The 25,514-nt window shown below is 37.6% G+C and overlaps 1 protein-coding gene across 2 annotated transcripts in view; it reads right to left on the bottom strand.

Moving 5' to 3' along the window:
* The window catches only part of MGAT5 (alpha-1,6-mannosylglycoprotein 6-beta-N-acetylglucosaminyltransferase), a 114,410-nt gene that overhangs the window by 25,051 nt on the left and 63,845 nt on the right, over positions 1-25,514 (bottom strand). For both annotated transcript variants that reach the window (XM_085067077.1, XM_085067078.1), the window contains 6 exons: positions 20,399-20,470; positions 19,149-19,310; positions 18,102-18,271; positions 17,079-17,213; positions 11,345-11,478; positions 7,418-7,551 (listed from right to left, as the gene is read on the bottom strand). In XM_085067077.1, coding sequence (XP_084923203.1) covers positions 7,418-7,551; positions 11,345-11,478; positions 17,079-17,213; positions 18,102-18,271; positions 19,149-19,310; positions 20,399-20,470 — 807 coding nt within the window. The remainder of the gene's footprint in view (positions 1-7,417; positions 7,552-11,344; positions 11,479-17,078; positions 17,214-18,101; positions 18,272-19,148; positions 19,311-20,398; positions 20,471-25,514) is intronic.

The raw sequence follows: 25,514 nt of genomic DNA, 5'->3' as shown, positions 1-25,514 counted from the left end.
CAATGTTGACAGGAAGACACAGTATGAAGAGGTGAAATTTTAAGTTTGGTGGGTGAAAAATTTAAATATAAAAGCTACAAAAATACGTGGTGGAAACACAATTCACCAAGAACTAAACTCTGCTTTTAGTTTTCTCAGAGTAGTAGACGTTGGTAATTAACAACTCTGCTTTACCAACAGTTTGCCAGTCCAAGGTAATGACAGTATTTTGCAGTTTTGGACCATTTGGGTGCCCACACAGAACACCAAAAATTCAGCACTGAATGAAGTTAAGCACCACATATGCAGAAAAACAGAGGAGCTTGATTCAGAGTCCTCACCTGCTTTGTGGGTTGAAAGTTCAGCCAGCAAAACATGTAAAACAGCTCATATATCCAACCTCACTTCCTCACATTGAAAAATTCAGGAGGCAATGGCTTTGTAAAGCGTGACAAACATAATTCAGAAAAGTAACTCCTGGGATACATCTTTGTGCATATCCTAAATGCATGCTGTAAAGTCTAGGAGTCCTCTCATCTGGGAGCTTATCTGTCCAAGTGTCAAGTCAAAAGTAAGCCAAAATGCAGTGTACATGGAATGTATGACAATTGAGATTGTGACACCAACATAATCTCTGCTCGAGAACTGTCACCCTCTCAAAGACTTCTCAGCACATCTCTGAATAATGAAAATCCTGTCTACCAGGGAGCTAGAAGAGTGCACAAAATCTGGGGAATATTAAGAGAGTTACATACATACAGTGTTTTGCTCAGGTAAATCACAAAGAGTACAGTAAGTCTCTTGGAACTCAAATATGAAGCTTTCAAAATGCCCTGAATTTATAAACGGATGTGGAGAGGATTCAGTGATTCATGACTAGCAAGTATGAATTCTACACTGAACAAGTTATCTGAAATTTAAATGGAGTTAACTATGTAACCACATAAACCCATAAAAATTACAATAGTCAATTCTTCCTGTCCAAGGAAATCCTCTCTCACCACACTGGCAGTATTCTCTAAAGAAGCCAATCAGCTTGTAGAAATTCTTTGAAGTTCTTAAAGGAACTAAATCTCTTGGAGAGAGACTGGGAATCACTATTGGGAATGAACAGTCATCATGTGAAAGAGAACAGAGAAGTGACAAAACTGTACCGTCATTATCCAAAGTAACAAAACTCAAACTAACTTCAAAATGTTGCATAAAAACATCATAATATTGAACATCTGAAGTTTAAAGCTTTTGAAAAAGCCCCCTCAGTAATCTAAGGGACAGAGTGACTAGGAAAGAGACCATCCGATAAATTCAATTGTCACCAAAACCAGGAAATAAATTCTCCCAGCAGTTAGTCAGGTTAGAAAGTTGATACTGCTTTATTAGCAGCACTGGATGCATGGGGAATTCTCCTCAAGGCCTGCATGCTCAGTAACCTAAGAGACCAGGTTATATTCCTGAAACTAATACATATTCATCACATTTCCTGAATACATATGTGCTTATTATTGCCATGGACTTGTTTGGATATGGTTCTGGATCTTTTGATTAATCTTTTCTCCTTGAGAGTATCTCAAATATATCACCAAGTCATAAAGTACTTCTCTTATCCTTCTTTTTTCTAACACATAATCCTTGTTCTCAAAACTAAGATATCATCCAGTCCATATTAACCACTAATACAAGTACACAAGGAGGCATTAGCTGGCACAAAACTCATTAGTCTCAGACACAGAGAGTTAACACAAGGCCACATTAATCTCTGGCATTTGCACAAAGCACTGTATGGTACAAAACTAAGCATTAACCATGAATATGGGGATCATACACTTAGTGCTAAAGTTAAAAGAATTTCCCAACATCTTCCCCCACTGCTGCATAGACTTCTTCTCACAGAAATAAAACCTGTTTGGTAACATAACTAAAGTGACACAAATGTTGAGAACCAGTGCTAACTTCGAGGGTGGAAAAACCCCTGAAATAACCACTGACACTCAAGAATGAAGATTTTGCATTATAATAACATATGACTATGGCCCATGAAAAACATCAGCCCCTTGTTCAGCAGCAGTCAGTCCACCCACCAACCAAGTAAATTATAGGAATTATTTGGAAAGAAATTTAGAAATAAAGATAATATTACTGAACTATTCTGTAAAAACCATTCTCTCCCTCCTCAGACACCATTGCACTTCTGGTTCCTTTTCTCAAAAAGAAGCTGAAAACACTGGACAGTGCTCTGAAAGGGGTAAGAAGGATCCAAGATACAGGACAGTTTCCACTGTTCCAAACAGAAATCTGCAAGAAATTCTTTAACAATTTTCAGTTTGAAAAAGACAACCTGTCAGAATATGAGAGAGGTTTACAACCCCATAGTTGGCAGGTTTAGAAAAATCCCAAAGTTAACAATTTCTCCCACAACAGGTCGTAGATTTGAGGGACTCCATGACAGAGAAAGTTGCAGAGGCAAATAAAAAGTTTGCATCTGTTCATAATCAAACAAACACTTTGAAATCACCTCTTACTGAGTTCTCAAAAATATGTGGACAGTTTATCAACAGAGAAACAGATTCAGGAATTACCCTAAATTAGAAAAGCTGTAAAAAGAGAGAATTTGCAAGGGAAGTATTATATAACTTTGCCTGCTCTTGCTCTTCCTGAATGTTCATTTATGGCTTCTTTTTTTAGGCACCATATAGCTCTGAATAAAACACACATTGGCACATATATAAATATTGCACAAAGAATGAATAAAACATCTCAGTGAAGACTTAGAATTTCTGTCAGAGCTTGAAGAACCTTATCTAGTTCCCTATCCTTATCTTTTTCATCCATGAAGGTTTGGGGTTTTTAAACACCAAGGTTTTCCCAAGATCTGACAATTTCATTGTCATACACACTAAAACCTAAGCAGCAATTTCCTGCCCTTTGAATGGAAATTCCCAGAACCAACAATCCTTGTGCACTGTAAGTGCTGAAGGAGAAAAATGAAGGGGTACAGATGAAAATAAGAAGTGAGACCACAGGAAAAGGTTGTGTTGTTTTTGTGCTAACCAAATAAAATAAGATTAATCAATACTAATCAATACTGTAAGACCTCACTAATTCATTTTGCAGCTGAGGGGTTCTGCAAAGTGAGAAGCTGATCACTGACATGTCTGAAAGGTAAATATCCATGAAAAATGAAGTTTTCTTTCTTTATAATCAATTAAATTCTAATTTTCAAATGAAATGTTAAAGAATAAACCTTTAAAAGTGTACATACACATATGTTTATTAACGGCACCTATGACTGCTCACTGGCTTTTATTGACTTGTTTCTGTTCCACCTTTTTTTCAGAAGGAAATGGTGAATTCAGAAATGTCTCTGAACTGAAGTGTCTGGCTCGTTTCAATTTGTTGTGTGGCATAAGGCAGGACAGTGCTCCTGGTGCCTGATGCTCTAGGGAAACTTTTGATGGATTGATAATCCCACAAACCCCAGTGCTGCTGCACATTTGGAAGAACATAAACCAGAACTATCAAGAGACAAGTTTGGGAGTGCACTGACCACATGGGAAAAAAGGCAAGAAGGAACTTTTGTCCCTCTACTTATTTTTCATTTAGCTTAAAAGTTGAAATGAAATATTAATTCAAAGCACAACGCTAAACACAAAGTACAAAAACCAACCAGAAGGAAGGAAGGGACTTTCCACCCACTTCGTACAAGAGGGCGTTTGATGGGGAAATTACATTTTATTACTTGTCCCCTGGAGCTCTAAGGGGAAGACATTAGTGTGAACAGCCTCGGTGATGTGCTTTCCCATTGAGAACCAGCTAAAGGTAACCATTTCCAATCTGCAGCTCTTCAAAAGTTCCTATGCAGGCAGTATATATTTAAGAAGAATGCCCAGCTTGTCAAGTGGCATTAGTAAGAAACTCACTCATTATTTTGCCTCTAAATATACAAATATTTTCAAGACAGCTCCAATACACTGTAATGAAATACTAAAGCAGTCATCATATACTTAGGTGTTGATGCCTATTTTCTGACACAAGCAACCTTCTGACTTCTCTCACAGCACCCCACAAAAAAATAAAGAAATAGCAAATACTGCAAAATGAATCTTGACTCTTTCTTCTTTCTAGGATTAAGGGTCAAATTAGTGGAATAGGATGATAGTAAGTTGCAGGAAGAACAAAGAAAAGACTTAGAAACAGGAGCTAAGGCAACATGAAAGGCTTCAAACATTCTCTTTTAATTGAAATGTTTTGTAATTAAAGCCAATTTCGATAATGGAGAGCATTATGGGTTTAATGCACACCTTATTAATTCCCTTTCCCCCCCCACTTTGGCATAGATAGGACCTTCTTTACTCCTTAGTACAGCCAAAAATCCCAGACAAAACCCCAAAACTTTTATTACAACGAACACTTCTCCAAAACTTGGCAAATGTTGCCCTTCATAGCTTACCTCTAAAGATAACCTTAAAAAATATGGCAAAATTCTTTAGAGCCTCCTATTTTTAATCCTCAACCCACCTAGGACAGATTTAGTTATCAGAGGGAAATAAAGCAGATTTATCTGAAACCCTCCGCAGCACATCCCTCCTGACCTCAAGAGGAGTACCCAGACTTGGCCACTGTAATATGGGATGGATATCCCTGGGCTCAGGAACACATAAGACCCATAGCCATGCCTGTAAAATCCCACAGAGGTTTATAAATCCCCAGGGAGAAGAAGTCCCATGCAAACTTCAGTCCCACTTCAAGCTGCTTAGTTTAAAATTAAACAATTGATTTGCAGCTGATGTTCCCCAAAAGCACCACAGTCTGGGGACTGGGCTGCTCTCCCCTCCACACTGTGCTCCTCTAATGACTGATCAGCCCCAGCAGTGACACGTGTACTCTGTGTAGATTACACTCCTTGTTAATTGGCCATGTTCAATAGCAAGAACAGGAGCAGGATAAATAGATTAGTCTGGTTCTGTACAAGTCATGGTGGCAGATGAAAAGAGCACTGAACGGGGAAAATGAAAGAAACGTGAAATAAGCAAATTACACAGACACAAGATTAGTTCAGGCTTTCTCTTGATCACAGGAATTGGATTTTATCACTCCAGATAAGAAATCCCACACTGTAACTGATTCATAGCCTATCTGCAGTGATTTGCACATTATATAGCAATGCATATGGGCATGACTGCAGTTACAATCTGCAAGTTACACTTTTAATGTGCTTGATGTTACCAGCACACAGTACACATTTTAATATGGCCACAGACCAAATCAAACATCTAGGAAAAAACAAGACAGGCAATACTGATAGAAACACAGCAGTGACTTGAAAGGCAGCACTTTAAAAAATGATACAAAGGTCTTGGCTGAGAGTTCCTAATGGTGAGAAGGGACCTCCCTAACAATGCACACAGCATTTCCTTTTGGATTTGGTGCTGGTATGGCCCACGTGCCCTTTGCTAACATCCACATGTCAAGAGGAATGTGAATAATGTTGAGAAGGTTCAGAGAAAACAGACATGTGAGAAAACTTAAGGATTAGAAAGCACAAAGCTCTCAGGAGTTCAGCATATACAGGCTTTTCAGGAGGTGACTATGGGTTACTTTGACCTCAACCTATATATTCCTGCAGGGAAACAGAACAGAACATCACCAGTCCAGTAGAGAAAGTCTATAGCTGCTACTTAGACTGGAAACTAAGTCTAACATGGAAATAATACAATTACATGTACCAGAAATAATGCAAGCTCTTAAGGGAGAAGGCAGTTATTGCAGGACTTCACCAGAGGAAACAGTGGGCTTTCCACTGTGTGTTATTCAAAAATCAAGACTGGATGTTCTTTTCCAAAAAGCCATGTTTTTGTCTTAATCACTCCATAAATATCCTGTGTGTCATACAGAAACTGAGACTAAACACAAATCTCTCCTCTGGGCATATAAACTATCAATACATATTTCTGAATCCATGCAGAGGGAAAAAACTAAGAAAGTTATACATGTCAGTGAAAAAAAACCCCTGTGATTAAGGAACTGTCTTGTTCCTTAAATCCAACTAGCATTCAACAGGTCATTCTGCTGATGTGCACTGCAAGCCAGGTCAGGAAGTTTAGGTGATCACTGCATGAGCTGCTCCTGAGAGACTGATAATGAGATCAGCTGTAAGTCAAAGTACAAGTAAAGTCACAGGTAAAAGTACAAGAGCCTAAGCTATAAGAGACTCAAAGAAAGGATCCCAGCTCTGCTCCAGCACTGCAGACAGGAGAGATTGCAGACAGGGGCACACTAAATCTTTCCATACCATGAGCCAAACAGAATAACTTTCACAATATTTACTACATATTTTTTCACAGCACAGTAGCCAAGAAGCATTCAGCTCTACCTGTTCTGCTACCACTGCCAACTTTCTACTGTTTCTATTCAGTTTTAGTTTTGTTTTGTCTCACAGATGGACCATTTACTTTGTAGCTATCATCTTTAAAGAATTTATTCTGTATAATCTCAGTCATCAGAATGAATGTTGCTTCTGTGGTTCAAAAAACTGTGCAAGACCAATATTCTCATGCCAATAAAGAGAAAAGGAATGAAAATGTGAGACCCAGGAGATCTCGCCCTGTAATATTGTTTGGTCCTATGTATGGCAGTGATAAGTTCCTTTTTCAGTTGAAAAGAGGCTTAAAAATAAGGTCTTTTTAGGCAGAAGGGAAGGCACACAGAGGATTATGGGCGTGCAGAGCATTTGGGCACACAGAGCTGGAGGTAATTTGGCAGAAATCCAGTTACTAGCAAGTAATCTCTCTGAAAACTGCATGAGACACACATTCCCAGGTGTGTCAGCCTGGGAGACAGTGGCTAAAAAAAAAAGATACCACTATGACTTAATAACACAATATACTTAGTGAAAATATGGCCAAACCTTGGTGTTGTTATTCTGCTGCTCTCATCCGCAGATGAGAGAAAATACAATAATGGCAGTATTAAAGAAACAAAACTCCGATATTATTACAGGGAGATAAAATGAGATTGCACACTTCTAGAGCCTTTAGTGAAACAGAATTTCCATCTCAAAATGCAGCACCTTTTTGGCTGCAGATATAAGAACAGAAGTAATTGAAAGACAGGTTTGCTTATGATTGATGAAAGTTCACACCTTCAATTTTCCATTATGTTTACCAGCCTTCTGCATTTCCCAAAGTTATTGTGACATTAAGACTGTATTTTTTATTCTATCAGAAAGGTGTTCAGAAATAGCAGAGGATCCACATCAATCTAGACAGAAGTTTTCCTGACAGAAAGACTTCAAAACGTTCAATTTAATTATTCAAATATGTTTATTTCCAGAAAAAGAACTTCATGGGTTTAGACAGATGAGATACTCTAAATTTAGAATTATGTTTTGTTATATTGATCAGCATAAACTTGCTCAAGTATATGAGTATAAAAAACTCACCTTCCAGAAATTATCTACTTTGCCATAAACGAGAGATTGATTCTGCCTTTTGATGTCATTGATGTGTTTAATGTCACTGGAATTCAGATGCTGCTCTACCACAAACCCAAGGAAGCTGTTATCTGGAGTGTGAGCTGTAAGAAACAGAGCAGATTCAGCACCCTTGAAAATACCAGTTGATGTTACATTAGAGTCAATGTTGGCAGAAAAGAAGTTATGAGGAACATGTTATGCAACAGATCACCTCCTTCTTATTAACACTGAAAGACACATTTGCTTGCTTTATTATCCAAAATAGTTTTTATTAATTTTAAGTCCTGCTCCATATGCCCACTGAAGTAAGCAGCTATTTTCTGGCTTGTTTCTGATAATAAAAACTCTGTAGCTGGACTGAGTCCAATGGTAATGATTCTTTTTTTTGCCTGTGTGCTGAGTTTTATTTTATTATTGGAGATATAAGAAACAGAAGAAATCCAGCTAGAAAAATCTCAGAGATGCAATACCAACAGTTTGAAAACCCCCTGGATTTATGCTTGTTATCAAAGCTGGATGTTGCTCAATGGCATAAATAAATTTTAGCAAATTTCTTGGGTTTACTTCCTATATTGGAATTATCAACACCAACCACCCAAGTTACTGTGTATTATGTATCCATTACTAATTACTGGCCTACAAAGTCACACTATTCAAAGCAGAATACAAATATCATTGTCTAATTCACTCAGACATAGTGATCATAAAATATTTAAAGATGGCAAGTGAAGTGGGAAAAACTGTTTTTAATCCAAAGCCCAGGCAAAAAAAGTGTGTGCAAAGGATAGACAATTTACTCATAGTTTTCTATATTATTTTTAGCCCCTGTTGGTCTTTTTTTCAGCAGTTACATCCAGCAATTCTGGTCACTGTTCTCCCCCCTGTAAAGACATGGACATTTAGGCTCACTAAAAGTAAGGGGCTTTGTTGTTTTGGTTTTTTTGTTTTTTTGGCGACTGGGTGTTTAATTCCAGTCATGGACTCCAACATTCAAGGCTTCAGGTAAAAATCCATCCCCACTATATAAAAGATGTTCCAACATGTGGGGTTTTGTATTCTAAAAGGTGCCATAGCCTCACAAGTGCACATAGAAAAAGGCTGCAATAAACAGTAGGATCTCCTCTCCTGTTAAATTCTGGCACACAAGCTGGCAATTATAAATCACATTCTGAAAAGCTTAAGAACCCAAAACAAAACAAAAACCCCTTAAATCTAAAGACAACACCCCAGGCATTTACAATGCATGCCATGCTAAACCTCTAGTAGAGTTATTTAAAAAAAAATTCTATTGCAATTATGAGGTTTTGCTTTTTGGTTGCTGAAAATTAGCCAAGTGGATAATGCAGTAGAACAGGGGAACTATAAACAGAGCACATGTCCCTCTGCCATTACATTTAGTCTTTCAAATGACAATTACTCTTTTTCACAAAAAATGCCTCAGCAACAGCCAGGCACCCACTTAGACCCAAGGACTTTTCAGAATTTTACATAGCAAATGGTACATTGCAAATATGTCTGAAAAGGGGCATTTTTCCATCCTTTCATATTTTTGGATGAGAGGCTGCATTCAAAGGAGAGGCAAGGCAGTACACATTCAAAAGAAAAATAAACCTTTGTTAAAGTTAGCACTTAGAACTGGTGGAATTCAGTGCCTCAAACATCACTGACAGGCAGCACTCAGATGGATTATTAAGCAAGATCGTGCACTTTTAGAAGAACCAGTGCTGTTATTCTGCATAAAAGTATTTGAATTAAAAGCATGAAAAACATAAAAAGAGGGAAAAGCTCTCATGCTTCTGGAAAACTCAGAGAACAGTCAAGCATTTGGTAACATGCCACAGGTTTGAATATGGCTTGCTTGCTGCTCAGGAATAATTTTCTGCCCTTATAATCAGAGTTCTCAAAACATAATAGAGTCTGGGGATCTTGGGAAGCTGTCCAGGGTTCCAATCTGCCATAAAATCTTTACTGATGCATAATATGCACTTTTAATCACAACCCCGTAAGGATGGTGCTATCTCTGCAGCAGAGAACAACACAACAAATAGAAACTTTAAATATCACAAAACATGTTGACTCTTCTGCACCTAGTACCAAAAAAAAAAAAAAATCCGCAGCACTGGAACCACTCATGCTTCAGAATTAGTCTGCCTGCAATTTATTTACCACTCTTCCTGCAGAGGAAAACCCGCAGTCATTTCCAGCAGTAAAAATTGGGAATGGTTATTTCTAAAAATTCAAATACAGTCATGCTCTTCGGAAAATTCATTATGAAGTGATTTTCTCCCTCTGCACAAGAGACTGTACCAGCAGTCTGTACTGCCACAACAGAGATCCTTAGAGAGAAAATGTACTTTTTTCTGCATTTCATGGGGAGGGATGAGCAGTGCACACCCCGAGCACACAGCTGTACCACCAGGGTTCATCCATCTATCTTCCTCAAGGGCATCATCACCCTTGGTGCTATCTTGAACAGGACCTCCCAGCTGAATTTCCCAGCAGCTGGACTCCTTCAACAAAGCACAGTTGAGCTCCTTTTCCATGTAGGACATAAACCAATAAATATTAGCAAATGGGGATACAGAACAAGCTCTGCTTACTAATATCCAGACACAAACTCTGCAGCCACTTCCAAGTCACATTTCACCACCACATGTTTTGTTACTGCCTTCCCAACAACTGTGAATGCAGCCTTTTATCTCTTGAACAACCTTCACTTATATTTCTCTGGAAAAAACTCGCACAGCAAACGCTGACAGACAAAATATGTCTCTCTCAAGAATTTTACAGGGCAACTGGAATCAAAAGCGTGTCAACCTCACAGCAGCATGGATAATTCTGCTGTGAAAAGCAGGGAAGTTGGAAAGATTGACGATGAAAGCTGATGAGAGAGAGCATTGCTCTGGCCTTAGTGTCAGCCAGGGAGCAGCTCCAAACCCTGGAGGGTTGATCACCATGAGGTGATTCCTTACAGAGTTGGGCTGAGCAGAAATAACACACTTGAACTACTCCTGCGACAGGCAAGAGAGAGATCCCTTCATTCTGGACCTCCTGCCATGGAGTCAAAGACCAGGAGTAGAGCAGGTCACACTAATCATTTAATCTGACCAATTTACAGGGAATTTATATATTTTTTTGTATGTGTTCTGTTTCTTTTTTATTTGATTTTATATTTGGCCAAGCTGATTTCATAAGATATTTATCAATGCTTAAAAGATCTACAGCAATGCTGAAATCTACTACTTATTTTTCAATAGCTTTGTACACTGCTGGGAAATAAATGTTTATCAGTTCACCTGACGATAAATAACTCACAATATGAGAACAAGCTAGGTGAAAATTTTTGCAAAGCCATAAAATAGTAGACAAAAATTTTTTGCTGAGTGTTTGTTTATTAATCCTGAGCACAAATAAATAGTGAAGGGATGGTGCTGCTTAGTTCTGGAGGGACAAAAGCAGAAATACAACCCTATAGCTAACATAGCTCCAAACTTCAGTTTAAGACGATGAAATGCAGGAGTGCAGTTCATAAAAATGTAATCTAGCACATTCCTCAAAATCCTATTGCTTCCTAGTAAGACTAGAGAAAGCAAAGCTAACAAAAGCAAACTCCCTGACACTTGAGGGAAAAGCCAAGCACCACTTTGCCCAGGTACCCAGAGAATAAAGTTCCCTACCAATATTTATATAGCTCAATATTCTTATTTTCTCATTGCTGGATGGAAGCACAATAGATGCTTTGCACAGTCTACAGACACTGTCACAATTCTTCCCATTTAGCAGTTGCATTTTATCAAACCATGAATTTGTCCTTCATAATAGAAAAAAAATTCTTCTCAATGACAGCATTCCTTTTTAAAGCTCTAAATTATTTCTAAGCACAGGGGTACTTACGGAACATTGTATAAAACTGCTGTGGATTCAGGTTCCACTTTCCCCACGGTGTCTTGTGGCCTTTAGACTGGGCATAATGGGCATGGTTAAACTCTGGCTCAGTCCCAAAGGAATCCAGAACTCTTAGCATGCACCTGAAAGAGAAAAACAAATTTACTATAGGTACATAGACACATATATATATTTATATATAAAGTATGTGTGTATATATATACATAGTTATGATAATTGTGATTTGTCTTTGTTTGCAGCTGTGGAGGACATATAAACTGGAGGTACATTTTAATTTCAAATGTTTCTTTTCATACTACAGTCACAAAGACATTCCAAACAGCAAATTCAAGGATACATCAGATATTCAAATAACAGCCCTGGAGCTTATTTTGAGTTTCTTTGTCCTTACAGAATGAAGTTATGTTTAAAATCCAAGTAGAGCTTATGGGAATGCTACAGTGGTCACCTGAATTTCCTAGGGCTCTGAAGTAGAGTTTAGGCAGAAGAAGAGAGGATTTTCCACCTGTTTTCTAAAGTTCTCAACCATTACCACAAAACCAAATGCAGCAGCCAGGGGCCACATGCCAAGAAGATCAGAGCAGAGGAGGACATTGTCTTTAGACAATTGTATTTGCTCTCCAGGTTCTGACTTCTAGACCTACTGGAAAAGCACTGAAGATGGTTTAATCTGCTGAGTTCTTGCAGTCAGATCATTTATTTGTTCACGAAACATTTTGTCACAGACATTTGATGCAACAATATAAGAGCCAATTACCTGCATCAACCAGCTTGGCCCTGGATGACAAAGGGCCTGGGATGAGAGAATCACACTCAGCCTTTATTGAAACTCCTGAGTTGGAGTTCAGGGCTGATTGCAGGGCTCCAGAGCTGCTGACCCCACCATCCTTCAGCCCTCCACAGACAAAATGTCAGGAAAGACTCATACAAAATGTGTTCCCACACCATATGCAATTGTGTTATAAACTCTGTGTTATGAACTTTTATCACTGCATATTGTAGCACTGAGCTTGTATGTGCTAAGGACAAGAAATAAATTCTCACGGCTGCCAGAGAAGGGAGGTAGCTGCAAAAGTTACTATTAAAAATGGGTATTTTTTTCCCAGTTTTCAACATTTTCCATGCTCCAAGCCCATATATACATTCTGTTCAGTAAAACACCAGGATTTTGACTTTTAAATGTGAAATAATTAAGTTCTTTTACCTTTTGAGGGCTAATCTCCAACCATTCCTCAGCTTTAAAAATAAAAGACTTTTGTCCCCAAAATAAATTTACATATTACTTATACATTGCTCCTTTCTCTAAAGTATTCAATAATTTGGAAAATAGAAAAAAAACCCAGCAGCTTTTAAATTCTTATATGAAATATTACCTTTATGTTTCAAAGTACAAAATGAGTACCACAACGTGTTTTTTTAAACCTTCACAGAGATCTTTCAAACAAAAAGAAAGTCAAAATATACAACACATTATGATTCACCAAACAACGAAGCTGACAGATCAGTTTCTGTGCAGTGTTTTATGTCAACTGTTCTCAATGAAAATATTTTACAACAGTGGCAATTATCTCTGCATCACACAAAATACTCCAGCAGGACCAAAACAAGTTCTACACTGATGAATCATTCAGTAATAAAAGCCCTCTTATTTCTTGGCAGGCCTTGAAACAAAATTCCTCTCAAATATACAGCTTTTGGCCAGGTACTTGAGCACAGGAGAATGAAAAATAGGAGAAAGCCACTGAAAAACTGCAATATTACTGGAGTTTGTCAAGGGATATATGTAAGGAGCACTGCATTGCTTTGTTGCCTCTCTTTTTCCTGTATTCAGATATAAGTAGCACTAGTGGTTCATAGGGATTTTGGAATTATGTCCAGTAGACACAGACCTGAATCAGGACAGGCAATGTGATGCAACAGAAAGCTAAACCAGAAGGCAGGAAAACAAAAAATATTTATATGAGTCGGCATAAACTGAGTCAGAAAAAAGATGAAGATGCAAGTCTGTGCAGAAATACTATGAGAGATCAAAGCCTTAAGTGGTGAAACTAATCCCTAAAATGCAGCAGAAAAGAGTTGGTAAAGATTTAAAATCTAATAATGAATATAATTAATACCAGCTATGCTGAACTGATATTTTAATATTTGCCAGAATGCCTTGATTGTCTACCCTAGTGCCATATCTCCATTTGTTTCACTTAATGATTTAAATGCCTTCCAATTTTTTTTTTTTTCAGTTTTTGCATACAGTTTTTTTTATTTTTGCATACAATTTAGCATTTCTAAAGTAAAATAAATAATTTTGAAAAATGACAAAACTATTTTTTAAATAAATCAGGGATATATTTTAAATAAAAATGCTAATTTGGTATACTTTTAACTCCAGTTTTCCCACTCTTCCTTCATAAAATGGCACCTAGCTTTAGCAGTGAAGCTGCAGAGAATTGCAGCATGCCCTGAAATTGGTGTCAGACTGATAAGTCTATTCTGTGCCTAATTAAAAAGAGGACTAGTGGGTAGCAAACTGCTTTAGAAATAACCAAATTAGTCTTTTTTTGTCAAACACATTAGAAGCGACAATTTTAGGGCTTATAAAAAAAACATAAACGAGGCAAAAGTAACCCAGGATTATTTAAAGGGAGCATTTTCCCCCATAAATATTGGGCAGAAACACAATCTTCACAGGTCTGAGCTACTGGAAGTATTTATACACTTTTTTGGTATCCTTCTCCCACTTCATCAGGCCACTCAGTACTTGCATTTAAAATCTTAGGACAGAAAATAACCCTCCAAAAACAGATGTATTCTAGAGAACACGTACAAAGCAGGAATGTTGCTCATTTCTCAGGATAGCTGTCACGTTAATTTATTTCAAGAAATAAAAAAAAAGCCAGTTGGATTTTTGGCATATGGGAATGAGTCATTGCTAGAGAGACTGTGGAAAAATGAAAAAATACCACATTTTTATGTGCTGCATGGAGGATGAGGGTGCTAAGAAAGGCTGCACTTCTCAAACTATATTAAGCTATTAATTTGTGTGTTGATTCATTGCACACAAGCTGCATTCAGACATGCAGACCTCAGAACTGAGAAATCCAGCATGTCCAGGCATTGTTCTGCTTGGAAACAAGTTGCACTCCAAAGTGAGATGTGTTTTGCTGTGTTCCTGCTATTTACAGCAGCAATTATTCCACAGATAAAGCAGATGACACTGGAAGTCAGTGCTGCTCCCTCTCTGAGCTGTGCAGAAGAGTCTTTCAGAAATCCTCACTCCCAAAGCAGCAGGGTCATTGTTTGGAGCTCACAGCTCCAGAAACCTGATTTGCAGCTACCAAAAATTTCCTCAGGGCTCAAGTTCACCCAGAAAGATTACATAAAGCACTCTTACCAAGAGACTGTTCTGAAGGCAGAGGCTTATTGTGCCACTCTGTTCTGAGCTGAAGTGAATAAAAAGGTTTTAATTCATTTGTATCTGAGTCTGGTCTGTACAAACCAGACTGAGCTGACCTGCACATGTCTGCTGAAAAACACTTCTTTCAAGACAAACTATTATTCCTACTGACATTAAATACAACTGAGAGAAAAAGCAAAGTTTGTGAAGAGCCAGGGCTGGAAAGCAGTTTTATTTGTGATAATGTTTATTTTACTGAAATTAAACAGAAACACATGGCTATGCTGTTATAACACACTTAGAGGTTTTAACTTCAAAACGTTTTGATGACAAAATTTATGAGGTCACTCATGATGCTGAGAGAAAAAACAATGATTGGAAGAGGAATTACAAATTAATTCTCCTGTGCTAATCAATCCTGCAGTCTCTGCCAGACTCTGGACCCTGTTTTGTACACTGAACTTGAGAAAAAGTATCACGTAATTAGAGATTCAAAATAAATGCAACAAGTTTGATGAAAGCTGTACAAAACCTGAAATGTAATGATTCAACCCCCTAAATTTATATATATATATTTACAAAAGCAAATTGAAGGAAAAGCAGTATAGAAAACGTCCAAGGGGCTGGCAGAGAATAGAAAGAAGTAATTTATTCTCCAGAACCTTATTAGAACAAGCAGTAATGGGCAGTTTGCAAGAAATCAGGCCAAAAAAACACTTTAAAGAAAACCTTAACTATACAAAACAACATGTTTGGACATCTTTTTCGGTTTTCAGTAAAAGATTAGGCAAAAATCTCTCACGAAGGACAAATGCACTCTTATCTATTTTTCAGTCAGGCTATGGACTGGATGAGACTCCCTTTCAGTCCATGAAATCCAGTGTTGCAGAGGATAGGCATTAAGATAGCTTTTTCTCCCTCAAAAAATTCTACAGTACCTAAGGTACTTAAGAGTTAAATTTAATTCTGGTCTCCAAAACCAGAAAACGTCAGCCAATACCACAAAATAGTAATCAGTGAAAAGCAGAGTGATAACTGAAGATTTAATGATTCTATGAAGAAAGAAAAATTGGATATCTAATCTATAATCTCAATATAATGGTGTATTTCCATACCTATTTCACAGGATATACCAGGCAGGAAATTGAAAGCCGACAGGAAGAAACATTTAAAATTTATAAGAAGGGTTTCATATCCTGACCACAACTCTGGATGTGATCTCCTAGTGACAATTACATCTGGCAGACAGACAAGCAACTGTTGCTCAGTGGAAAATGGGATTATCTTTATTAGCAGTCTCCTAAAAACTAGAATATCCGTTTACTCCCCTGCTTCAAAAAAGAGATTAAGAGTAATCTAATCTGCAAGGTTGATCACAGTACTCTCAATTTAAAATTGCACTGGAAAGATCGAGTGCTCTAGAAAATCCTGAGGCTGAAAGAAAACAGTTTCTCTGCCTGCCATGCACACCTTCCAATACTTCCCTTCAGGTATAGATTTATTGGACCTTCTGGATCGTGAAACACAGCTAATTGGATTTGGTACAGAAAAATCAAAGTCAGTAATTTAGATTTGGGGTTATTTCAAGCTGGTAAGTATTTGATATTTGTACAACACATGGGAGGCTTAATGATTTAAAGCTATTGATGAAAAGAAAAGAGGTGCTAAAGCTGCAGACACTAAAAAAGGTTCACAAAGTCATTTCTTGTGACTCTCATCTTCCATTTCTAACAGAAAGATGTTTATAGATTACAGAAGCAACAATAACTGCAGTTTATTCCTCAGATCTGGCCCTGAAGATGGCTCTTTCTGCCCAGTATCTTAAGGAATGGAACAGAAAATTGCACTGCAGTTGTTGGGCAATACAATTAGAACAAATGAATCCCCACAGTCATTGATCCAGTCTGGTTACAAATACCAACAGGCAAAACATGCCCCTGGTAATCCAACTAAACCACAAAATGCAATAATCTCTCAGATCATCTACTAATTTACAGAAAAAAATGGGGAGGGGAAGCATGGGGGGAAAAAAAAAAAGGAGGGAAAAAGAGGCAAAGATGATGACTTATCAAGAAGATAATTACGATTTTTAAGATTAAAAGTTCTTGAATCCAAGAATCTCAGGCTTGCTGGGGGGGAATAATGATGGCTTACAAAGAACAAGTAACAGCCCTTTTATTCCTAAGAGCTGAAGGCAGCAGAGAGCCACATTTTCACTTTGAAATAAATTCAAGTTCATGCAAATGGACTTATTTCAGTATTTTGACATGTGTTGTTCAACAAAATATCTTTAACAAAGGAGTTTAGAGGGCAAGTGAGTGTTATACTTACTGGTAATGAACCCATGATGGACCAAGGGTTTTCTTAAACTGAGTGAGTCCCACGATATCAATGTAAATGAGTTCTACAATTTTATCTCCCTGGGTTGGGCAGCCAGATCTGTTACCTACAACCTTCTTCATGATCCTAAACAAAAGAAAAAAAAAAAGGATTACAAAAAAGCATTACTCTGCAAATACTTTGAATTGATGCTGTAATATTTATTCAAATAATTCCAGTTTAAAAAAAGGTTTAACTCTTTTACTCTGTCTCAAAATCACAACCCATGAAAGAACACTGAAATGCTAGAGATGCTCAACATTTATTAAACGTAAAGAACTAATTTTCACTAAAAATCTCATCTAGTTTAAGCAGGAGAATAATATGTTTGAAATGCTTAAAAAGAATGCACTTTGAAATTATTCAAAACAATTTCTGACTTCTATTGACAGCTTTATATTAAAGAGCTCTCTATAAAACAATGCTTTCACGTTTGTAATTAAAAAAAGAAAGCAGCAGAGAAAGCACATGTGCTCAAGCTTCAAACAGATGTTTTATGTCTGGTGCTGAACGAGTTGGCAAAGCAGGACAAGGAAGAGTGAGGAGCAATCTGACCTAACACAAGCAATTAACTCCATCAAAAGCAACATGTTTAAAGAACTTAAACATTTATTTTAAAATGAGACACTGAGTGAAGAACAGCAGAAAGTGAAGCAGAGGACACAGAATTAGGCTAGCCTGTAACATTTCCCATTGCAGCTGGTTAAAGCACCTGGAATGTTAAAGACTAAGCTGCTTAGTTTGAATTTTACAACATTCATTTACAGAGTCCCATGAGCCTGAAGCTACAATGAAAACACATTATCCTTTCCATGGCACATATACTTAGCTCATGAAAATAATCTTATCGTCTGTTTAGTGAATTATCACTTGCGTTTTATGCTTCAAGAAATTATGTACAGTTAATAGAAGCTCCAAGAGTTTACAGTTCTTTTCTTTTAATTCCAGTTGCAAAAGCGAAAGTAATCTCCTTACTCCTTGAGCTCTGCCAGTGAAGCTGAAATCCTGATGTCATGGCCCAGTAAGTAGAGAGATGTAATTAAATCACTCCACTGGACTAATTCACCAAGTGGGCCACCGCTAAATGCATTTTCTGCAATCTTGAATCCAGATTCTTTTGTCAAAAGCCCCAGATGAACAAGGATCTGGAAAGGAAAGTCATGTTTGCGTTATCGACATTAAACATGCAACTGTGATACCTTACAGCAGTTTTTCTTCCTATTAAATTCCAACCATGGCCCAAAAAAAAAAAAAAAAAAAATCAATGAAAACAATCCAATACTTCTACTTAAATAATTTAATTTTGTAATGAATGCAAGGACTGAGAATCTCCAGCAAGGAGCTGAGCCAGCCAGGCTTTAGAGAGGGTAGAAATATGAACATGCATGGGCTGCTGCCACTCAGGACTTTCTCCAGAGAGAACAAGGCAGGAAGGGAAATGTTGCTGTGTTTATAAGTTTCTGCTTTATTTTAACCAGTTGAGGTAATTAAAAAAAAAAAATTAAATCAAATGAACTACACCTTTTCACCTTAAGTATCTCATGGCTTTAAAATTTAACTCATTACAGAAAGTCTAAACTGATCCAATTCAAATTTGTGGTCAACGTCAAGTCTGTGCAAACCCAAACCTGCACACACCATTTCAAGTCTCAGTTTTGGACAACAAAGATGTAAAATTGTTTTTTCCTATGACTTCGTAAAAGACTCCAGTGTCATCAGCTCATTCACAGTAAATTCACAGTTTCTCCCTTTAGGAACTTATAAATTCTCTCTATTTTATCCAAAACTACAGAGGTCAGAAAACTTACTCCGAGATTGACTCACGCAAAGAATATAAAACTCTCTGTAAAGCAAACACCCATTGCAACATAATATCAAACAGCAAAATACTTATTGAAAAGACTATAAACATGAACCTTTCAGACATATTTGCTACTTCTACTCTGAAGCTACATCAGGAACAAGAAGCTTGAAAGAGCCTATATAACTGCAAGTGACAGGAAAAAAAATGTCCTCATTCACCTTTTTCCGTTTTCTTTTCTCCAAATTTTGTTTTTCTGCCAGTGATTTAATTGCTTCAATCCAGGTCCCAGCCATCCGTCTGATGCGCAACATCATCCACCTGAACTCCTCATGCCTCGACATCATTTTGTAGAGATTATCAAAGTTGATGCGGATTTCAGCCTTCAAGAAAAGCATTAAAAAACACCCCAAACATCAGTTATTCTTCAGCATACTTTCCAGAAGTGAAAACACTGCTCAAATGTGAGTCGGGTGCTTTATATTCCTCTTTTAAATAAAAGAGATAGAAAAAAAGATACACTCCTAGCACAAGTTAAGATTTTAGTTCAAATATTAAAGATTTACTTAAAACAGACACTTCTAAGTGACATAAATTACTGTTATTTTTATTAGTAATACTTGGTAGTCCAGATTATGTTATTAATGTTTCACAGTGTGTTTATTCCTGCAATATAAGATCTGGTTTTGTTCACATGCTTCAAAATGAAGTTAAGATATGTCTAAATCACAATACAGAACAGTAGGCTCAAGATTTATGTACATCATGAATCTTCCAAATACAAGGAAGTCTCCTATTATACCAGAAAGGAAGAAACATTACTAGGATATAAATTTTACAGGAAATAAGCATTTTGAAGCTGGACTGTTCTAAGATCAATTGGTTTTTACAAAATGAGACAGCTTATATCTATATTATAAAAGTAGCATTCATATACAGCCCAGCAATTATCTTAAATTACCTTCAAGTAGCTAAGTACTACATAATTAGGCTGTAACAATTTAGAAACAACTCTGTGTGCTGCACAGTTTTTAAAGGGAAAAAATTAGGAATAATCAAAATGTTACTACAAACCTGAAATGGATATAAGCCTTTTCCATTAAGGCAGTTTTGTAAATAAAGTCCAGATTTTTGGGACAATAAAAATGCACATTTTCACATATACTCAATGTTCATGAGCAGTCTGTGGATTTGTAATTTTTATCAGTATCTGTGTACAGTATTTCATAAATTAAAACACAAAAATGTTTTTAATGGAAATCTACCACCAAGACCACAATAAATGACTGGATATATGAGCTACATGTGTCAAGGAAGATTCCCTTCAGCTTTGAAGAAATGAGGAATAAAAATTGTAAATTCTAGTGTTATTAGCATTTACGTTGCACAGGATTCTAGGATATTTTGCATGAATCACAATTATTGAATTAATTCTCATGTTTGTCCTTATTAAAGACATAGTTGTTCTCACCACTGTTTTTTGATCAGTTTCTTCATTAGGATTTTTTGCTCTCCAAGGTAAACGAGGACACCAATTTTCAACCTGCAAAACAATCATATGAAAATAAATAATTCTACTCTCCTTTCAGCTGCTTGACCAAAGCCTCCACTCCCTGCCTTTATATTTCACCTTTATATTAACCTCACGGCTCAAATAAAGCATCAGCTGATAATGAGGTGATCACTTCAAGGTAAAACTGCTTTTTGCAGGAAAAGCTTAAGGTGACTTTTTGCAATTCAGTGCTCTTTTAACCCAGCAAATTTGCAACCAAAAGTCACATTTAGATACTCACTCATGATAATGAAAACAGAAGATCAAGACAGAGGTCAGCTGTTAAATGCTCAAAAAACAGTTTCTCTAAGCAGTTCTTAAATATTTTCAAGAAGTTTTTTATGCTTCTAGACCTTAAAAAAATATGCATTTTGGAACATTTCCATATCCCTAGAATATCTTTATAAAAAGATAAAGGCTGATAAATCTCAAGGATCAATGCTCTACCTTGTAGCAATCTAGACAAGTAAAAAAAAATCATCATAGTATCAAAGCCACCATGTTTGCAGGCTATAAAAAAGGAAATTATAACATAAGTAACCATATTCACAAGTATTAACAGCTGTGATTCTTAGAGAAACACGATCAATGCAAATGCAATACTTCTACTATTGTCTAGAAAATGAGAAAGTACAACAGGGAGTAGTCAGTGGAAGAATAGAAAATGGATGCAAGTCACAGAGCTCCTGAGCTCTCCCCAGGGATCTTGCCTGTCGTGGAGAATCCTTATTATTCATTGCCTTAAGAAATGAGACCATTTGCTCTGGGGAAGGAGGAATCTCAGTGTTGGAGGCAAACTCATGAAAACTGAAACATGGCTGTACTGTGAAAAGGGGGAAATGTAAAAACTGATCAGCTGGCTAAGATACCCCATCACTACTGATTAATTTCACAACTCCCAAAGAACTGGAAGTCAGAGTTGCTCTTATGGTTCCTCCAATCACAGACCTGTCAAAACACAATTTTAGCTTAATCATGCTGCAGTGAGCCTGGAGCATTACAGATTAAAGGCTTAAGATCATACCCTGTGATTGCCTCGAAGGCCAATCACATGGAAATAAATGAATAGCCACCCTAACCTCATTAAAGAGAAGAAATGCATCAGCCTTGGGTTCCTCAAAGAAATTATAAAAAAGCATTCTGAATGCTAAGACTTAACCTACTCAATGTGTTTAATACTATGTTTGAAAGCAGTGACTTATCAACCTCCTTTGAAAACATATGATTTTTAGTGGTTTCCAGCTCTGGAACCACACCAGAAATTGTAGCAATTATCAATCCTAACTTTTACAGCTATAAAGTTGTGCCAGAAAAGAGTTGCAAGCTCCATGTAACAAATCAGGCACAGTCACAAACTCTCTCTGGTTTGTTCTTCGTTGTTTTGTTTTAACAGTACAAATTTTGCATTATTCCTAGCATTAGAACTGATCTAAATTAAGATATGACATTTCAAGGACTACTGTACGTGCCCCTTTTCTGACTTCATGTATTTCACATTGCACCACAAGGCATCCTAAAGGAATTGCAGATTTTTCAGGGCTGCCAAGGACAGTTAGCTGCATGCCTCACTGACTGAAAAACAAATACAGTTCTTTTGTGCTTTTAGAAATATTCCCTCTAGTCTAAATTAAATTACAGTAATTCTCATCATAAATAAACACTTAAGGAGTAGCTTCAAAGTAATATCAGTGTCTGCAGTTGATCTGGCACTCATTTTTCCTTATTGATCTTTAGCAATGATGGCAGAAAGGATTATGATATCACTAAAGTGGGTCTAGATGAAAACTCCATCAGAAATACACAAATACTTCAGCTTTATATTTGTTTAGACACAAAATATCTACACACACCAATTTGAGCCAAGTGAGGGAGGGCAGTGATGCTCATTTGAATCCTGTGCTTCAACTTGTTCATTCAATCATTTAAGACCAAACACTGAAGTTGGCTCCAAAGAAGGAACCAGGACTCCTCTTCCCCCTTTCCAGCACCACCTTCCTCTCACTGGGTTACCATCAGTTCTTTCTCCAGCTTATTCTCTCCATAGCAACCTACTGTTGCACTGTCATGTAAATTATTTAATAGGAAGGATGTGATACCAGACAGATTAGCAGTTAAAGATGACTGTTGGGAAGCAGCAACTGCAGATTTGAAGACAGACCATTTTTTGGATGAATGATATAAATGCTAAGCTATTATTCAGAACACACTATATTTATCTTTGTACTGTCATATTTTTGAATAAGACCAGCTGTGCCTCCTGTTCCTGGCACTGAATTCAATGCCAATCAAATGCATTAAGTAGTCTTTGATCTTGCTCAGGAAACTGTGTCCACCTGAGAAGTCAAGTGCTCCCTGCTTGGTTTGGAATCACATTAGTCACAGCACAGCCTGGAGTATAAATAGCCAGCTTCTTAAGGTGAACTTGCACAGCAGTTTAGAAGTTTGAAATTTAAGTGCTACATGATTCCAGACACTCTTGAAAAGCTGGTGTTCTGAACTGCTCTGAGGTGTAAATGGCTAGGTTTAGGGTGGGGGAAAAAACCTCAAACAAACCTAATACATTTGAAGAGTACTTGCTTTATGGAAGCTTTGCAGGTATCTGTTCCAGTGGCTCTTCCTCAGACAGAGACTGAAACCTAATGCAAGATTGCAGCACTCGACTCTATTACAGAGCAAGTACTTCAAGCAGAGTTTTAAGAACCTGACAAACATCTGTAGCACTGGAGTAGTCTAAGCATCTTCCAAATTGAATCCAAGTATACTCTGCCAGCAGCTCTCCACATCCAGAATTTCAGAAAGACCTTTATGCTTTCAAAGAGTCTCAGTGGGAGTTGAATAAAGGAGAAGCTGAAGGGTGAGCTCTGAGCACTTGGGATAATTTTCATTTTGTACCCTGCTGAAGGGCAGGTGCAGCCCATCCACAGGAAAGCTAAGACAACTCTCTTTGCACACCAGATGAACACATCACTGCTCAGTGTGCTTCTATCCATGGTGCAGTGCTGCTGTGAAGTATCTTAAGCCAGTCCCAGAGGGAAAAATACACAAACAAAAAAGTCCAGTGCAATATCCTTGGAAAAAGGTGCATATTGAAATTTATTAGGCAGTATGAAGGCAAGGAGAGAACTTGTAATGCTACAAATCCCGTTGAGAATTTGATGTGAAAGAACTGCTCCCATTGGGAAGGTGACTTTCTCAACTCCTAAATTTTGTTTAGCATTTCCTCAGTGACAATCACTTTGAAGGTGTTCCAGAACCTGTGGTGTGCAAGATGACTGCCTGCCTGTTTAGTGAAATGGAGGAAGGTACAGGCAGCTTTGGATTTGGCTGTTTCCAAAGGCAGTCTCAATGTTGGGTGTTAGGTACCCACAGCCCTGGTGACACTGTGATACATTTCTAACAAAACCAGCAATCAACAAATGGCCTCTTGTCTGACTTCACTAATGTGCACTGAGTTTGATTCATCTCTCACAATGGCATTTATGCCTTTTCCAGCAAGTCATAAAAAGACTAATCCCAGTTTAAGGTGAGAGAAGAAGAAAACTAACTGAGCCCAAATCACCCAAATTCAGGCCAATCCACCAATTGAAAATCCAGGGACAAAATGCTGATTTATCATTAGCACTTCAGTTTCTTAGGGACATGTGTAAAATGACTAAATAAATCTGAACTTTTGCTGATTTACATTTCAGACAACAACACTGGTTTTGTCAAATTTCTGAGTGAGTGCACAGAATTGAAAGAAGCTGGTTTGATGTTACATTACACTGAAGAAATGCAAATAACTCAGTGTCTGGGATTAGCAGCAAAAATTTTGGAAAGGGGACTTCCCCACAGATGTGAGCAAACTGCAGTAAACTAGAAAACCCACAAGGATTTAAGGAACCTCTATAATTATGAGTCCCAGGAGTTTTCACTGAAATGTGCCTCAGACCACAATTTGCATGCTGGAAGCAAATCCATGTTCAAAATCGCCTTTGGTTTCTGCTTTTCTGCTTTAGTCCTCAAAGCAGAAGCAAGAATGTGAAGGAAAATACTCCCACAACTAAACTATGCCGTGTGTTTCCATCAAGTCTGAAGGACTGAAAACAAGAATTGTCTTCAGCATTGTGTTAGCACACATGTAAAAGCCACAGGAGCCTGAAGGACTGGAATTTGAAACAGTTTTAAATCTTTGGAAGTGTTGGATTCCAAGGTGGGTATCAAAAATTGCACCGGAAAGGTGAGCTGGAGATCCAAAAGCTGGGATTTTAGAGAGACCTGCCCAGCTCCAGCAGGTGCAATGGGAGGTGGTAATTTGTACCCCAGCTAGCAGCTGACCACAGGCACAGCACCAGTCCCAGAGCAGTCCTCCCAGAGAAAGCACGTATGTAGATAAAAAAAAAAAAAAGAAAAAAAATCTATAAGCCCCCTCCACTTTTTTCACCTTTTTTTTTTTTTTTAAAGCTTGGAAACAGTGTGAAAAACTCATTTTCTAGAAGATATATTTAAAAGCTTCATTCTTCAGCTGCAAACTGACATTTTGCAGTGAAATATATTTTTGTACTGCCTAAAAATTAATTTTTTTCACATTTCTCCCCAGAGGCAATGCCATCCATGAAAATGATAACTCTGCCAATGCCATTACAGTGTTAAACAACTGTCTTTTCCATAACTAAACGCTAAGTTTAAAAGGAAGTTACTCTTCTCTGTGGGCATCATGGTTAAAAGGAAGCAAATTTAACTTGCTTTTTAATGTTTGCTATTTCTAATCCCTGGCTGGCTCTGTATTCAAGAGAATGTGAGTCTGGTTTTGCTATTCAGGCCATTTGTATCTCCTCCAGTCTTCAAAAACTCCAGCACAATTCATATTCTGAGGACCAGAGGATGAAGAGGCTCTGGCCAGGCTGCCCAGAGAAGCTGTGGCTGCCCATGGATCCCTGGAAGTGTCCAAGGCCAGGCTGGACAGGGCTTGGAGCAACCTGGGACAGTGAAAGGTGTCCCTGTCCACAGCAGGGAGTTGGAATGAGATGAGCTTTAAGGTGCCTTCCAACCCAAG

This window comes from Lichenostomus cassidix, chromosome 7 (genome assembly GCF_008360975.1).
Source record: "Lichenostomus cassidix isolate B80296 chromosome 7, HeHo_3.0, whole genome shotgun sequence".
Lineage (NCBI taxonomy): Eukaryota > Metazoa > Chordata > Aves > Passeriformes > Meliphagidae > Lichenostomus > Lichenostomus cassidix.
The sequence above is the reverse complement of the archived record's forward strand: the minus strand, read 5'-3'. Positions and strand labels throughout refer to the sequence as shown.